General features: G+C 59.6%; 1 protein-coding gene across 4 annotated transcripts in view; it reads right to left on the bottom strand.

Moving 5' to 3' along the window:
• Window positions 1-635: 635 nt before the first annotated feature.
• Window positions 636-17,237, bottom strand: part of USP20 (ubiquitin specific peptidase 20) — a 44,320-nt gene continuing 27,718 nt past the window's right edge. For 3 of the 4 annotated variants that reach the window (XM_042963714.1, XM_042963713.1, XM_042963715.1), the window contains 16 exons: window positions 16,712-17,153; window positions 16,207-16,347; window positions 15,784-15,899; window positions 15,358-15,530; window positions 14,652-14,746; window positions 8,137-8,170; window positions 7,899-7,944; window positions 6,954-7,134; window positions 6,741-6,867; window positions 6,146-6,315; window positions 5,983-6,064; window positions 4,940-5,048; window positions 3,963-4,065; window positions 2,586-2,657; window positions 2,018-2,194; window positions 636-1,875 (listed from right to left, as the gene is read on the bottom strand). In XM_042963714.1, coding sequence (XP_042819648.1) covers window positions 2,034-2,194; window positions 2,586-2,657; window positions 3,963-4,065; window positions 4,940-5,048; window positions 5,983-6,064; window positions 6,146-6,315; window positions 6,741-6,867; window positions 6,954-7,134; window positions 7,899-7,944; window positions 8,137-8,170; window positions 14,652-14,746; window positions 15,358-15,530; window positions 15,784-15,899; window positions 16,207-16,347; window positions 16,712-17,153 — 2,052 coding nt within the window. In that variant the 3' untranslated portion in view covers window positions 636-1,875; window positions 2,018-2,033. The remainder of the gene's footprint in view (window positions 1,876-2,017; window positions 2,195-2,585; window positions 2,658-3,962; window positions 4,066-4,939; window positions 5,049-5,982; window positions 6,065-6,145; window positions 6,316-6,740; window positions 6,868-6,953; window positions 7,135-7,898; window positions 7,945-8,136; window positions 8,171-14,651; window positions 14,747-15,357; window positions 15,531-15,783; window positions 15,900-16,206; window positions 16,348-16,711; window positions 17,154-17,237) is intronic. The other variant, XM_042963716.1, reaches the window with a different exon arrangement.

The raw sequence follows: 17,237 nt of genomic DNA, 5'->3' as shown, positions 1-17,237 counted from the left end.
CACAGCAGTCCGTGGGGACCGGTGATGGTGACACCGAGGACCCGTTCTCGGCGCTGAACACGCTTCTGCACACTCACGTGTGAGGGGATCTCACGAGCATGTGTGTTTCAAGTTAACACATAAAAGCCGCCAATTCTTCTCTCCCCACCAGACCCCAGGGAGTAGCAACAAAACCACCCCAAACCGTGGGGCGAATAAAACACGAGCGTCACTAAACGTCAGGGAGCTGGACACCGGCCACCGCGATGCAGTGACGCCGGCACAATGTCGGCCGTGCGCCGAGGGAAAGGTCCCCGGGGCCGCGAGGCGGCCTTGCCCGGCCCAGCGAGGGCGGCCCCTGCTCGGTGCGGGGTTACTCGGAGTGGCCAGGGCACGGCGCCGGGAGGGGACCGGCCTGTGGGATGCGGGGCCTCGACACCCCCGGCCCCCCCTCCCCGGTCCCCGCCCCTGCTTCTCTACGCGGCCGGGGAAAGGCCGGCAGACTCCTCTTCCTCTTCCGCTCCCGCGGCTTCCAGACCCTGGTCCAGAGGCCTCCACGCGGAGGCCCCTCTGGCACAGTTATCGGTGACGCCGACCACCCCGGCTCCGCACCCCCCCTACACCCCCCGCGCGGACGCACAGACAACAGCGTGGGCTGTGGGGGACGCATACGTATTTATTATGACATTCTGGACACAAACGAGGCCGCGCAGACCCGGGGCGAGCTCACAACCTGGCGCGGAATCTGTGCGTCCTGGCCAGGGTGACGTGCGGCCGCCCGGCTCTGAGGCGTGGTGGCCGCTGCGGCTCTCTGAAGACTGTGACAAAGGTCAAGGGATTCCACAGCGGCTGGTTCTTTGATCACATGCTGCCTCGGTGGGGAAGGAGCCAGGTAGAGACGGCAGGAGCGAGCTGCGAGCTTCAGCGTCGAGAGCCTCGGGGCTCTGCCTGAACGGCCTGGCAGTTCCACCGACATCTGCCTCTACAGAGACTGAAGGCCACGGCGTGTGGGGGCTTCGGTTCCCGGACCCCTTCCCCATCCCCCACTCACTCTGGCCCCCGGGGCAGCCGCCCCAGCTGCTTCGTCCAGGGGCTTCAGTGCCGCGGGAAGCGAGACCCAGGCCCCCCGTGCTCACCCCGACCGCCCCAGCCGTGGCCTCGCTCGGCATCATCCAGAACATACTTCCACGACGGGCGCGCAACAGCGCGGGGAGGAAGGGGCGGCTTGTGTTTTCTAGCGCCAGCCCCCAGGGAAGCCGCGTGAGCAGCAAGAGACAGTGACAGCGGGGGACCTCTGTCTCATCACCCGGTTCCCCGGTGGGGGCAAGCTCCAGCCAATCCATGGGGCAGCACAGGGACGGAGCTGCCTCCAGAAGTCCTCTCTACTGACAAATGCTGCCCCCACCCCGGATCCCGATCGCGCGTGAGTCCAGAGTCGCTAGTGTGCAGGAGAAACGCTGACAGCAGCGTGGGACTCCGGAGCCTGTCTGTGGCCACGGAGTCGGGCGAAGCGGGGCCCAGGGAAGAGCTGGCCCCCGCACCCCGACCTCGCGTGCTCGGCACCCTGCTCCCCAGCTCTGGGCTGTGAGTCCGGGTGCTGGACGGCCACGGTCCCTGACTGCGAGCCCCAGGGACAAAAGCCGGGCCCGAGTTAGCGCGAGGGCGGGTTGGGGACACGACGCTCGTGGCACACGGGGACGGACACCCAAGTTAACGAACGTCGCCGAGCCTCGGCCGTTTGAACAGCCTGCGGTGGATGCGCTTCCTGGTTGTGGCACGACTCGCTTGAACCGAAACAACTTTTCTGCCTCTTTACACATCTGGGTTTCCAAAGTGGCCGGCCTGTCTTCGGGGTACAAACGCGCCCTCTGCCGGGAGGAGGGCGAAGGCAGGGGCCTGTGGGGACACTTGGGGCACTCAGCCCGGCGGGGCCCACGAGAGGGTTTCTCCCAACAGCCTCCCGGAAGGTGTGTTCGGGGACGCGCTCTTCCAACACGCCAGGGACACGAGAGGGTCCCTGGAAAGGGAGGGGACTTACAGACTGGCCCACCAAGTCACACGGCCCGGGTCTCGGCTTCGATCTTCTGCTCCCCGTGTAAGCTCTCTGGGTCCTGGAGCTGGGCCACACTCTGTCGGATGGCGATCTCGGGGCCACCGCCATACAGGTTGTTCAGGTAGACCCAGGTCTCCTCCGAAATCTGCCCATAGTCAGCTCCTGCAGGGCCCAAGAGGGCACCGGGTCGGGGCCGGGCTCACGTCTGCCCCCTCACTCCCTTGATGACGCCATGGTCTTCGGCAGTGGGGGCTCCGGGAGGTGCAGGCCCCGACAGGGAGGGAGCGCAACTATGCGTTTCCGTGCAAAGCGGTGAAATGCAAATCCAGGATGCCCCAGCAGGACGTCTGTGCTCTCAGGACCCCAGAGGGTGCATCTCTGCGCCCCGTTTCCGGGGGTATGGGGTTCACACAAAGGGCAGGTGGAGGCCGACACAGGGCACGGGTGTGAGCGGCGGGGGCTCCTGGGAAGACTGTGACTGGCAGCTGGGGGGCGGGGATGGGGGGGAGCCCGGCCGGCCCAGAAGCCCAGGGCTGGAGCCGGCGAAACTCACCCTGCTTCAGTTGAATGTGGCCGCTTCCCCTGGCCTGTGCGATCCTGCTGTTGTCAATGGGCCCGGGGGGCTCTGGAACAGAAACAGCTCAGGCTCAGCACCTCTGGGCCTCTGCAGCGGCGGGAAGAAACCCCAGCCCCCCCCACCCCCACCCCGGCCCTCCGCCTCTCAACAGGTAAGAGCCATTCTCAAGGCGTCACTCCAACACCTGTGGCCCCCGAGAGGCTGTCCGGGCCGCAGGGGGTCAGTGTGACGTCCTTCCAGGGGCAGGTGTGAGCTCGTGCGTGGAAGTCTGAGAGCCAGAAGGGACTCGTAGCATCCCTGGAGCCCGCATGGGGGACTTCAGGGACCCACGAGCTAGTTTCAGACCCCTCACTGTAGACGGCAGCTGCCACGCGCCGGGCACCCTTCCCGAAACCTCACGGAAGCCTCGACCACCTGATCTGAGAGCCGTCACAGAAGCAGGGGAAGCAACAGCCCAGGTAAGAGCTGGCAGGAATAAGGCTGGGGCCGGAGGTAGGGCTGTAGCTCCAGAGCCCGTTTCTCCATCAGGGCCAAGCCCCACTGCTTCCACCAACACGAGGGAGGCCTCGGGGTGTCCCTGGGACCTTGCCGCCTGACACGGGCTGGACAGCGGTGAGGTCCCTCCCTCCCTCCCCTTTCCCGGAGTCCTGGCTGGAGCTTATGCCCTGAAAGGCAAATGTCCCGTTCACAGAACCCACTGGCTCTGCCGACCCTGCCAGGTCCCCAAGCCCCCCCGGTCTGGGAGCCCAAGTGTGGGGCTTGAGGGTGGTGAGGGTGGCCGCAGGCAGGCCAGGGCTCAGGCTCGGCTGTTTCTGACTGCAGGGGACTGCAGAGGGCTCTGGGAGCTGCCTTGTGATGGGGCCTGTCTCCGCCTCTGTAACTCGTGGGGTCAGAGGACACTGTGTCCACTGTCTTTCCTAAGAGCTTGAAGCCATCTATCCACTAAAATCTAGTATTTAGGGCAAGAGAACCCTCAAAGGAAAGGGCCTGGCAGGAGGAAAGAAGGCCTCCTCTGGGCACCAGCAGGGACGGGAGAACAGGAGAGAAGGGGAGGGAAGGGGCGGAGCCAGACGGCTTCTCTCCCACTACAGCAAGAAGGCGTGGCTCCAGGACACTGGGTGGTCTGGCCCCCGCTAGGTAGCCCGGTGGGGACAGCGACCCCAGCGCACCGGGCTGGCATAACACCCAGTGCTCTTCGCTCCTCCAGGAGGCGGGCGCTCGCCTAAACCTGCTGGGCAGCCACCGACCACCCCAGGCACCCCCTCTCCCGCCTCCTGGGGCCCTCCCCGCAGATCTGAAGCCCCAGGGCCCTCCCGGCGGTCGGGCGGAGTGCCAGGCCCGTGCTCCACTCACCATTGTCCTTGCCCTTGACAAAGGCTTCCCACTCCCGGAACCACTGCATGCTGATGCAGTAGATGACGCCGGGGGACTCCTCGGCCTGGAAGGCTTTGTTGAGCTGGGCCGGCCAGGGGAGCAGAGGGGAGGGTCGGCGGGATGGTCCCAGCACCCCGCCAACCCGCACCCTCGACTCTCAGAAGACACCAGATCCTCCAGGCAGAAACCGCGGGGCCCCCAGACAAGCTCAGAGGAACGTCCCCCCGCGGCCCCGCCACCCGATGTCTTTTCAAGGACTTTAATCCAAGGGAGAAGGCACGCAGATGCGGCTCTCCCGCACTTCACGGACGGCGGCCGATCGCTCCCTCGTTAACTATTCTGACGCGTTTTGTTTTCTCGTGGGCACAGAGCGCAGTGTCCTTTAACGTCTTTCACCTACGCGTCTGCTACAGGATGATGGATGGCCCCCGGTCGCCTGTTCTGAACAGCCCCGGGGCCGGGGTGTGCCCGGGGCCCCAGCACCACACCGCACGAGCCCCTTTCCTACACGGCATCGCCCTGGGTCCTGTTTTGCCACCTGATTTTTCTCACTCAACGCCCCTTTCGGGGTCAGTGGGTAGCACCCATGGTTCTCAGTGGGAGGGGGAAGGGACACTGCCAGCGTCTGGAGGTCATTTTCGTGTGGCTGGCACGGAGGCAGCCAGGGATGCTAACTGTCCTATCACCCGCAGTCCAGTCCCCACGACAAAGAACCATCCAGCCCCGAGCCACGGTGCCCGTGGCTTACCAGCACACCCGGCAGATGGACCTGAGCCTCCCGAAGCCCGCCCTCCTGCTGGTAAAATCTTAAATGTCCGGCCAGGCCTCTGGCCACTCCGTTCTCCCCACAGAACGCGTCTTCCAGACGGAGCCTGGCTGCACGCGGCTCTTCAGTCCCCAAATCCCCGCGTGGCCCCAGCGGAGGCGAGAGGCGCCCCACCCCCACCCGCACGCACCTTAATGAAGGTGTCGATCTCCGTCCGCCTGCGCTTGGCCAGTGCCTCTATCTCCACCTGGCAGATGGAGCACACGTACAGGTGGTTCACGGCAGGGCCGCCCCCAAACCTGCACCGGGAGGGAGGGCCAGGAGGGGGGAGCGGAGAGGGAGGGGGAGAGGGAGAGAGAGCGCGAGCCCTGAGGGGCGGGTTCCAGTAGGGGAGGCAGCAGAACTTGCCAGAGAGCCACGACCGCCCTCCACGTGGTGGGTTTCTCCTCCTCTGGGGAGGCTCCCCAACGCTGCAACCCTGGGTGCCCTGTGCACAGCCCGTTCGCTTTTCGGTCTTCCTCGCCAGTCTGGCAAGGGCACCCGTGTGCCAGCACGACCACGGCACCCGGCACAGGGCCTGCCCCGGCACGGGTGTGTCACAAACAGATGTTTAATGGCTGAAGGAGGGATAAACGTTCTCGCTTCCTCTCTTGGCTGCTGGGCGGGAGCCCTTGCGGCCAAGAGCCCACCCGGCCAGACCCCGGGGACGATGCCAAAGGGACGCAGAAGGTTGTCCCTCTGCGGGCAGGAGGGTGGAGCTCTGCGGGATATGGGGACACATCTCCCTGTGGGGCTTGGCCCACCGTCCTGCAACCGGGCAGAGTCCGCGCCTGATCTGCCAGCGGCCGGGGCAAAGCCTGTCCCGACCCGTCTGAGCACGTGCTGGGCATGGCATGTCCTGCCCACCTGTCCGCAGAGCCACCTGGGCCTGAAGGCCACCCGAGCCGGGCCTGCCCCAAGCCGGCGCTCCCAGGACTATCCGTGACAGAGACCAACACGCTTGCTTTTGCCTGAGCCGGTTTTGTCCCTCCTGACCGGAAGGATCCAGCTGGATGCCCACCAGTGTCTTTTTCCCTGCAGTTCGTGTGCCAGGGAAGCCCCTGCAGCCGCTTCTGTGCGGCTCTGCCCGGAGTGGAGGGCGGCGTGGGGCCCACGGTGGCGTCCGTTCCCCGAGCTCCTTCCCTGCCCCGCCGAGCGCCGGGCCCTCCCGGAAGAGGCAGGCACGGCACCTACCTGTTGTAGAGGTGCTCCCAGACGTTCTGGGGCAGGATCACTACCAGGTCGTCGATGTAGTGGTATTTGTTGGGCGGGATGCCTGGGGAGGAAGGCAGAGGGACGGGGAGCTGGGGGCTCGGCCGCCCGCCCCGCGCCCCCACCGCAGAGAAGGCGCCCTCACCTCCGTGGGAGCAGAGGAAGGTGTGGTTGGTGATGGGCCCCGGCTCCGCAAAGGTGTTGAACTTGTTAAGCCATTCCCGGGACACGTAGAACCGCAGCAGGCTGGGCTCCCGCATGGCGGCCAGGGATACCACCTGCTGCCGCTCCCGCACAGCCTCCTCGCTGCTCTTCCTGGGGCAGGGGTGAGGCGAGGGCCGGTGGGTGGGGTAGGGCAGAGGTGGGAGGGGGTTGGGGCAGGAGCATTGCGCGCAGCTGTGCCTGGGCTCACTCCATGCAGGGGCACCAGCCACAGCTGGCAGAGGTGTGTTCGGGGCCACCTACCGCCACTCCCCCTGCCTGAGCCCCACCCCTGCCCGAGTTCCGGCCACCGTCCCCTCCCACGGGACCACCACGGAAGACCCAAACTCAACTTCTTGGGCTTCCCACTTTCCCGCGGTGGCCACAGAGCTCTTTCTTCCAAACTGAAACCCTTGCTGCCCGAGTCTAGAGCCCTTCCAGGCCCCACCCACCCTGACGGAAGCCCCAGGGGCCAGGGGCGGGACGCCCAGGCCCGCAGGTCACCAGCTCTACCCCGACGGCCCGCCCAGGGCCCCCACCTGTAGAAGAGGACGTAGGCCTCGGCGTTCTGCACCACCGTCTCGTGGACCTCGGTGACATACTGGTCATCGAACTCGTACCACTGCCCGTTGATGACGTTCTGGCAGTAGGCGATGTAGTGGCCACCTGCGGCGGGAGGGGCGGGAGGGGCGGGCGGGTCACGGGTGGCCTAGGGGACGGGGACAGGGAGGGGCAGGGGTGGCCGGACTCACTGCCTGCTGTGCCGTGGTGGCAGATGACAGAGAGGAGGTCGTAGGTGGTGATCTGCGACGTGCACTCCTTGGCAAGGAATGGACGCAAGTCAAGTCCCTCGAGGGGGAAGGAGACGTGGCTGCTGATTTTGAACGAATACATGACCTCGTGCCGAAAGCGCTTCAGGTGGATGCACAGGATCTGCGGGGACCGGGGGCAGGTGTCGGTCCCCCCAGACGGGGCTGGCTGGGGCCCTGCGAGCCCTGGTAACCAGGCGGGGTCTCGAGGCGAGGCTCTGGGACACCCGCCAGCCCGCTGTTCAGTCCACTCGGGTCTTGCCATTCAGGTGAAAACAAGGAACCTAGTGGCTAGAGCCTTCCAGAGGCCCAGGCGGGTGGGTGGGTCACACCCACTGAGCCGCCTGAACAAGGGAAGAGCCCCGCGTGGGAGCCGAGCTGGCTCGCCGCAAGACACGAGGAGAGGCACGGGTGACGGCAGGGCCACGCCGACGGCTGCCGAGACGGGCGTCCCAAACCTGCTCGGCACGGCCCCGAGCTCCCGCCTCTCGGGCACCGCTCCTCTCTGCTCAGGTTTCAGTGAGCCCGTTCCTGCCTCGGAGCTTTGCCCGCCGGCTCCTTCCCCCCTCGCCCCCACGAGGCCCACACAGCCCCCGCGCTCAGGGCCCACTCAGACCGACTCCCCCAGAGAGGCCTCCCCGCACACCCACCTTCCCCGGGGTGGCACCCTCCGCCCCACGCCCGCCCCAGTCCCACTGGGACTGGCACAGTGCGGGAGGAGCTGAGGGAGGGCCCACGTCGCCGTCCAGACCCCTCCCAGCAGGCCTCTCAGCCAAAGCAGTGGACTCCCCCCTGAAGTGGTCAACTCTCCCCAGCCCCGGGCTTCTTGGGGGAGGAAGGATGCTCAGTGACAGGCAGTGGCGGGGGCGGGGGCGCTGCTCCACTCACCTCGGGCAGCCGCAGGACCTTACAGTATTTCACCCCGTTCCGCAGCCTGGCAGGGACAACAGGCGAGAAGCAGTGAGTGTCCGGGTGTGGGGGTAGAGCGGCACCCTCCCAACAGGGGCACGTCTGTGAGGTCAGGGTCAAACTCCCCGGGCGAGCAGGGGAAGTACGCGGGACACAGACGGACGGAGGGGTCGGAATGGGAAGCGGGGGAGAGGCCCCGGGACACACACACACTTACTTTTTACACCGTTCACAGCTGTACATGTTGTCACCTAGAGCAGTAAATGCAGACAACGGTTAGCGGGGACAGGGAATGGCAGAGGTGGACACGATCATTTATGCTGACGGCACACAACCCGACGGGCTGCCTGCAAGAGACTCACTTCAGTGTTAAGGGCACACAGGCTGGGAGAGAGGGATGGAAGGAGACATTCCCTGCAAATGGAAACCAAGAGAGCAGAGGTGGCCATATTGGTATCAGATAACACGGACTTTCGGTCCAAATCCGTCAGGAGAGACGAAGAGGGTCACCATGTGGTGATAAAGGGGTAATTCAAAAAGAAGAGGTAACTATTGTAAATATATGCATCCAACCCCACTGGACCTAAATATGGGAAGCGAATATTAACACAACTAAAGGCAGAAAGAGTCGGCGATACGGTAACAGTTGGGACTTTAACGCCCCACTTTCAACGCTGGGCAGATCATCCAGGCAGAAAATTAATAAGGGAACCAGACCTGAAGGACTACAGACCAAGTGGGCCTAACAGACACAGACAGAACATTCTACCCAACAGCACCAGAATACACGTTCTCAAGTGTGCACGGCACATTCTCCAGGACAGATCCTTTGTGGGGCCACAGAGCAAACTTGGAACAAACCTGGGAAGACAGATATAGTATCCAGATCTTTTCCAAACACAGCGGTATGAAACGAGAAACCATTAACGGGAAGAAAACTAGAAAATTCACAAACATGTGGACATTAAACAACACACTCTTCAACAACTGACGGGTCAGAGAAAAACTCAAAAGAACTCAGGAAGCATCTCAAGACAAATGAAAATGAAAATATAACATACCACCACATATGGGATGCAGGAAAAGCAGGTCTAGGAGGGAATTTCATAGCAATAAGTGGCAACATTAAGAAAGCAAACAGATCTCAAACAACCTTTTTCGATGAAAGAGAAAATGAAAAATAAACTAAGGCCAAACTTGGCAGAAGGGAGGAAACGACAGAGATTAGAGCGTAAATAAACAGAGATGAGAAAAAAAACAATAGAAAAAAAAAGATCAGTGAAACTAAGAGTCGGTTTTCAGAAAAGATAAAATTGAAAACGCTTTTAGCTAGATTAGCAAAAGCAGAGACAGAGAGGATGTAAGTAAATTATAAATGGAGGGGGGCTCTTACAACTGACACCACAGAAACACAAAGGATCACAAGAGGCACTGTGTCCAATTCGCTGTACCCCAAATTGGATAGATAACCCAGAAGAAACGGACAAATTTCTAGAGATATACAACCAAGACTGAATCATGAAGAAAGAGAAAATCTGAAGAGACCAGTAATAAGGAGATTAGAGCAGTATTCTTTCCACCTTGCAATAGTAGTAAAAAGTAAAAACTTCCCAACAAACAAAAGTCCAGGACCAGATGGTTTGCCGGTGAATTCTACCAAACATTTAAAAAAAAGAATTAACACCAATCCTTTTCAAACACTTCCAAAAAGCTGAGGAGGGAGCACTCTCAGACTCATTTTATGAGGCCAGCAGCACCCTGATACCAAAGTTAGATAAGGACACTAAAGGAAAAGAAAACGATGGGCCAATATCCCTGATGAATGTTGACGGGAAAATCGTCAAAAAAAATTCTAGCAAACCGAATTCAGCATCATATTAAAAGGCTCACACACCATGATCAAAGGGAATTTAAACCTGGGAGGCAAGTATGGTTTATCACACACAAATCAATACACAGGATACTCTACGTTCATAGGATAAAGGGTAAAATCATCTGATCCTCTCAACCCAGAGAGGAAAAGCATTTGATGAATTTCAACACCCTTTCACGATAAAAGGTCTCAGTAGGTTAGGTGTAGAGGGAACACGCCTCGGCATACCGGAGGCCACCTAAGACAGGCCCACGGCCAATGTCATCCTCAATGGTGAAAAGCTAGCAGCTTTTCCTTCAAAATCAGGACCAAAACAAGGGCGCTCACTCTCACCAGGCCTATTCTAGCCAGTACTAGAAGTCCTAGCCAGAGCAATTAGGCAAGAAAAAGAAATAAAAGACGTCCAAAAAGGAGAAGAGGAGGTAAGGAGCTCAGGCTGCCTGTATGCGGATGACGCGATCCTACACATAGGAACCCTAAAGACTCCCCCAAAAAACTTTTAGCGCTGACAGATGAATTCAGGGAAGATGCAGAGCACAAATTCAACATATAAAAACCAGCGGCATTCCTGTGCACTGGCAGTGAAATATCTGAATGAGAAACCAAAAAAACAAACCCATTTACAATCGGGTCAAGGATGATAAGACACACAGGAAGACGTTTAACCAGGGAGGTGAAAGATCTGTACACAGAAACCACATGTCATCGATGAGAGACACGGACAAAGATGGCCGTGAGACCTTGGAAAATACAGCTGTTGGCCTCTGCCCCAGGTTCCTGGCTCACACTCCCTAAGGTCCTTCTACTTTCCTAAGTGGTAAGAGCACTAGAAGCATCATCTGTTCTGATATTTGGTCTTTGACCCTTTGACCCCACTTCCTGGCAGGCTCCTAAAGGTCCCTTGGAATTTCCTAGGTGATGGCGGTGGCTTTTGTCCTAACAAGGTGACTCTGGATGGCTCTGGGATTGGGGCTGATCACCAGAAAGACGGAGCCATGATTAGAAGTTTGGAATTTTCAGGGGCGCCTGGGCGGCTCAGTCGGTTGAGCGTCCGACTTCGGCTCGGGTCATGATCTCATGGTCTGTGGGTTTGAGCCCCGCGCTGGGCTCTGTGCTGACAGCTCGGAGCCTGGAGCCTGCTTCGGATTCTGTGTCTCCCTCTCTCTTTGCCCCTCCCCTTTTTGCCCCTCCCCTTTTTGCTCCTCCCCTCTCTCTCTTTGCCCCTCCCCTCCAGATGCTCTGTCTCTCTCTGTCTCTCAAAAATAAATAAACGTTAAAAAATTAAAAAAAAAAAAAAAAGTTTGGAATTTTCAGCCCCACCTGTGTCCTACAGAGGGAGGGGCTGGAAATGGGAGTTTATAACCGATCATGCCTACGTGAGGAAGCCTCCATAAAAATCCCAATGGCATGGCGTTTGGCCCCCTTCCAAGTTGGTGGACGTGTGGAGACGAGGGAAAGTGCGAGCTCGGAGGTCAAGGAAGTTCTGCCCCTTCCCACATACCCTGCCCTGTGCAGCTCTGCCGTCTGGCTGTTCCTGAGTTAAATATGTTTTTTTAACATTTATTTATTTTTGAGAGAGAGAGAGACAGAGTGCGAGTGGGGGAGGGGCAGAGAGAGAGAGGGAGACACAGAATCCCAAGCAGGCTCCAGGCTCCGAGCTGTCAGCACAGAGCGCGACGCGGGGCTCGAACTCCGAACTGTGAGATCATGACCTGAGCCGAAGTCGGATGCTTGGCTGACTGAGCCACCAGGGTGCCCCTGAGCTACATCCTTTCACGATAAACCAGTAATCCAGCAAGTAATGGCTCTAGCAAATTAATCAAGCCCAAGGAGAAAGGGTTGGAACCTTCGAGCTACAGCCAGTCAGAAACACAAGTGACAACCAGGACCCGTGACTGGCTTCTGAAGTTGGGGAGGGGAAGTCTTGTAGGACTGAACCCTTAACCTGTGGGATGTGATGCTGTCTCCAGTGTCAGAATCGAGGCGGATTCTCAATACCCAGCTGGTGTCACACAACTGCTTGGAAGGGGAACGGCACCACGCATCTGGCATCGGGAAGGTAGTAAGAGTGATAGGAGACTGAGTTGTTCCCACACGGTGACCCAATACATGAGAATAAATGAATAAATTCACGGATCAGAATACTAGATATTGTCAAAATGTCCACCCTACCCAAAGCCATCTATAGATTCGATGCAATCCCTGTCACAATCCCAGTGACCTTTTTCACAGAAATAGAAACAAAAAATCCTAAAATTCACATAGAATTATAAAAAAATCCCAAACGGCCAAAACAATCTTTTTTTTTTTTAATTTTTTTTTTCAACGTTTTTTATTTATTTTTGGGACAGAGAGAGACAGAGCATGAACGGGGGAGGGTCAGAGAGAGAGGGAGACACAGAATCGGAAACAGGCTCCAGGCTCCGAGCCATCGGCCCAGAGCCCGACGCGGGGCTCGAACTCACGGACCGCGAGATCGTGACCTGGCTGAAGTCGGACGCTTAACCGACTGCGCCACCCAGGCGCCAAAACAATCTTGAGCAAGAACAACGGTGGAGGCGTCCCGAGTCCCGATTTCAAACTACACTACGAAGCTACGGTAGTCAGAACAGTATGGCACTGGCATAAAAACACACACAGGCCAATGAACAGAATTGAGGACCCAGAAATAAACCCATGCATATACGGGCAACTGCTGTCTGAGAAGGGAGCCAAGAATACTTGACGGGGGAAAGACAGTCATTTCAGTAAATGGTGTTGAGGAAACCGGACATTCACACATGTGACAGAAGAATGAAACTGGACCCGTATCTCATACCGCTCACAGAAATTATCCTAAAATGGATTAAAGACTGAAATATAAGATCTGAAGGGACGCCTGGGTGTCTCAGTCAGTTGAGCGTCTGACTTCGGCTCGGGTCATGATCTCGCGGTCCGTGAGTTCGAGCCCCGCGTTGGGCTCTGTGCTGACGGCTTGGAGCCTGGAGCCTGCTTTGGATTCTGTGTCCCCCCTCTCTCTCTGCCCCTCCCTGCTCATGCTCTGTCTCTCTGTCTCAAAAATAAATAAACATTAAAAAAAAATTAAAAAGACCTGAAACCACAAAACTCCTAGAAGAAAACATAGGGGAAACGCTCCCGGACGCTGCCCTTGGCAATGACTTTTTGGATAGGACACCAAAAGCACAAGCCACAAAAGCAAAAATAAACAAGCGGGCCGATATCGAACGCAAAAGCTCTCGCAACACAAGAAACAATTTGCAAAGTAAAGAAGCAACCTACAGAACGGGAGAAAACACGTATCGGATAAGGGGTTAATATCCAAAGTACGTAAGGAATTCATACAAATAGGAGAAAACAAAACAAAACAAAATCAAAACCCAGATAATCTGTTTAAAAGCTGGCAGAGGACCTGAACAGACATTTCTCCAAAGACGACAAACAGGTGGCCAGCAGGTACACGAAAAGCCGCTCGACATCACTCATCCCCAGGGAAACGCGAATCGACCCCGCGATGAGGTGTCACCTCACCCCTGTCAGAAGAGCTCTCCTCAAGAGATTTGGCAAAATGAGATACAAAGTGTCGGCAAGGACGTGGGGAAGGGGGATCCCTCGCGCGCACCGCCAGTGGGAACAGAAATTGGCGCGGCCATCGCGGAAAACAGTGTGGAGGCTCCTCAAAAAGTTAAATAGGACTACCCCGTGATCCGGCAATCCCACGTCTGGGTATTTATCCAAAGGAAATGAAATCGGTCTAGAAGGGACCAGGTACGCATCCAGGTTCACTGCAGCATTGTTCATGACAGCCAAACGGCAGAAGTGAAGCCCACGTGTCCACCGCGAGAGGAACAGGGAAGTAAGACGTCGTCTATCAAGAGTACTATTCAGCTCCAGAAAGGGGGGGGGGGGTTCTGCCACCTGCCACGACACGGATGAGGAGCCCGTCACAGGAGGACAAAGACCATATGATCTGACTTAGATGAGGTCCCCAGAGTCATCAAGTGATGGAGACAGAAGGCAGAATGATCAGCGCCAGGGCTGTGGGACGGGAGAAGAGAGAGTTGCCATTTAAGGGGTAGAGTTTCCGCCTTGCAGGATGAGAAGGTTCTAGAGATTGATTGCATGATAATATGAATACAGGAACGCTACTGAACAGTGCACTTAAAAATGGTTAAGGTGGGCAGGGGTGCCTGGATCGGTGAAGCAACTGACTTGGGCTCATGTCATGTTCTCGCGGCTTGTGGGTTCGAGCCCCGTGTCAGGCTCTGTGCCGACAGCTCAGAGCCTGCAGCCTGCTTCGGATTCTGTGTCTCTGTCTCTCTTTGTCCCTCCCCAGCTCATGTTCTCTCTCTCTCTCTCTCTCTCTCTCTCTCAAAAATAAATAAATGAACTCAAAAATTTTTAATACAATTTTAAAAAATGGTTACAATGGTAAATTTTATGTTATTTTACCACAACTAAGTCTTGTGGGGGGGGGGTTGTGTTTGTTTGTTTGTTTGTTTGTTTTTAAGAAAAAGAGCTTTCCCAAAGGTAAGATGACAAGCACTCAACAGAAAAATGGGAAAAGTCAGGAAGAGGACATTTTAAAATATGAAATACCAACGGTCAATACGCTCATGGAAACTGTCCAAGCTCATCGATAACCGAGGAAATGCAAACTTAAAAGCACAATATCATTTTTGTGCATCAAACTGTTAAACAAAAGAAAACCAGGTGAAGCCCTAAGGGCCACCAGGTGGTAGGGCTGGGAGAACACGCCGTCCCAGGCCCAGCCTGGCAGGTGGGGGGGGGGGGGGGGCGATAACTGACAGTGAGTTCCAGAAACCAGCCGTATGCTGACCCAGCCAGCCCGGTCCACTCACCCTTCAGCTCATCAGCAGCGAAGAAGGCAGCAAGGCAGTCTTCCAGGGTGACGACCGGCCCCCAAAACCAGCTAGGGGTACAGGATACCACAAACCTACGGAGACAGGAAAGGGGTGGCGGGGATGCAACCAGGGCCTGGGCAAGACTGAGACCTGGCGGCTTTGGGCCCCGGGAGGCACCTTGGCCCGGTGGGTGGAACGGGTAGAGGTCCCAACGCTTGGGAGCACCAGCCGGCAACCCAGGGTCCTTGGGAGAATGACATCACTTCTCCCTGAGCTTTGTCTTTTCACGTGTGAAGGGGCCCTGATCCCACTGGCCTGTCCTCTGGGCAGAGACGGGCTCCTGACATCAGGCGGGTATAAAGCGGGCTTTGCAGCACACAGCAGGGGCTCCGGAAAGCCGCCCACCGCTCTCCCTGCGGGGTCAGGCCCGCTCTCCAGCTGCCGCTCCTTTCTAGCTGTCACCTGGTGACTCCCCTGTCATTACCCGCCTTCAGATCCATGGGCCCACCCAACCCAGGCCATTCCCTCGTGGCTGAGGAAGCCCCCGCCCCACTCAGCCAACACCTGCACATCCTCCAGCTTCAAGGGCCCTTCGGGACTCTGCCCTTGGCCCTGTAACTGCCTGGACTTTGCCGTTTACGGCCTGCTGCCTTCCAGGGCCAGGGCAGCGTCGTGTCTCCAGCAGGCGGGAAGGCTGGGGTACCTCCGGATATACTCCACGATGAAGGCGAGCCAGCCCTGGGCGGTGTAGCTGTCCCCGCAGGCGCCCGGCTTGGCTGGCACGTTCTGGTAGATGGCCGAGTGGAGCTTGGCCAGGTCCTCCTTGCCAGGAATGGGCAGCGACAGGTCCTGGAACGTCTCTACCGTGGTGGACACCTGTGGGGTTGAAGGTCAGCCTGGGTTTCCACCTTCTAGGGTTCCGTCCTGCCCAGAACAAGCAGAATCTGTACCCCGAGCCCCAGTCACCACCAGATGGCAGGTATAGGGCGGAGGGTCTGCTCCCTAGTCTGGCGACCGGGGCCCTCCCCTACAGAAAGGCAGGGGGCACCAGGCGGAGCCCCCGACCTGGGGGAGGAGCACCGGGGCACTGAAGGCCGGCGCGTCACTCGTCCCGCCCCAGCACACTCACACGGTCACAGGTGAGACACTGCACGAGGCTAAGGATGGAGCCGTCGAAGATGTCGGAGATCACGCTGCGGTAGTGCTGTTCCTTCCGCCTCCGGCTGCCGGCACTCAGTACCTGGGCTGGGGGCACAGCACGGGACTAGGCCCAGCCCCTCCGGCCTGTCTGGGGCAAGGGGCGGTGCTGGGGCTTGCTTGGCCGGGACCTGGGGGGTCCTACGTGCGTCACGTGCCGGGGCTCACAGTTCACCTCCCGGCGCCTCGGTCACGGTCAGTGAGACGGGGCGCCCCCGCTCGCACCCGGTGGCATTAGGAGGGCTCGGAGACGCTGCTGCTCCCAGGGGCAGCCACGGCACGACCCGCGCTCCCGGCCCCGAGCCGCGCGTGCGGCCGCCCTGCCGACCCACCCTCCCCGCCCGACCCCGCCAACCTTTCTTGAGCACGTACGACGGCCCCATCCTCACGGGGCTCGCCCGAGGAGGGCTGCTGGCCAGCTTGGCGTGGCCCTCGTGGTGGCGCACTGGGCTGCAGGGGCGGGAGGCGCTGCGCATGTGGGCCTCGTTGTCCGGCTCTGGGGGCAGAGAGGGGGCCGTGCTGGGCCGAGGCAGCCACGCCGGCTGCGGGGCCGGGTCAGGAAGAGGGCCCGCCGGCACCTCCTAGGGACCGAGGCGAGAGCCCGCCAACGCCTCCTCTGGCCCGTGCCCACCCCGGCCGCCACCAAACCCACAGAATGCCTGTCCTCGCTCCAGTCTCCAGCCGAGGCGCGGGGCCGGCTGAGCGGGTCCGCACCTGCCTCGTGGCCGACCCCCGACCCGAGGCTCCGGTGGTGGGACCCCAGGGGGCGGGAGAGGCCAGCGGGCCGGTGCGCGTCGGCGCCCGGCACACGGGAGGCGCCGGGCAGAGCGGGCCGGGGGCCCCGAGCGGCTGTCTGGCACCTGGGGTCCGGCAGGGGCTGGGGGACCGCGGCGACGGCGGCCGGGCCTCGGCGGGCTGGTCGTCAAGGGCGGCCATGGCCGTGTCCACGTCGGCGTCCTCGTCCACTTGCTCCGAGCTGGTGCGCTGCTGGCCCCAGGAGAACTTGCGGTCCTTCATGCGCTCCTTCTCGGAGATGGCGCGGCCCGCCTCGTCGGGGGTCAGCAGCTCCGCCTCGGCCTGCGAGCCGCCACGGCCCTGCCCATCGCCCTCACCCCGGTCGCTGCTCGAGTCACAGGACAGGAACTCGTCCTCGGACGGGCTCCTGTCGCCCTCGCGCTTCTCGTCCGTGTCGCTCGAGTCTGAGTCCCGGGCCTCGGCCGGTGCCGCCGCGGCCGCCACCACGGGCTCCTTGAGCTCCTCGTGCAGCTGGTCCATCAGGCAGCGCAGGAACTCCTGGGTGTCCTGGAAGCAGCGGCCGCGTCAACGGGGCCGTCCCCCCGGCGGAGGCACCCCCGCCGCCCCTGCGGCCGAGGACACCAGCAGGCC

Source organism: Panthera tigris, chromosome D4, assembly GCF_018350195.1.
Source record: "Panthera tigris isolate Pti1 chromosome D4, P.tigris_Pti1_mat1.1, whole genome shotgun sequence".
Classification (NCBI taxonomy): Eukaryota; Metazoa; Chordata; class Mammalia; order Carnivora; family Felidae; genus Panthera; species Panthera tigris.
Note: the sequence above shows the minus strand (reverse complement) of the source record. Positions and strands in the feature narration are given on the sequence as shown.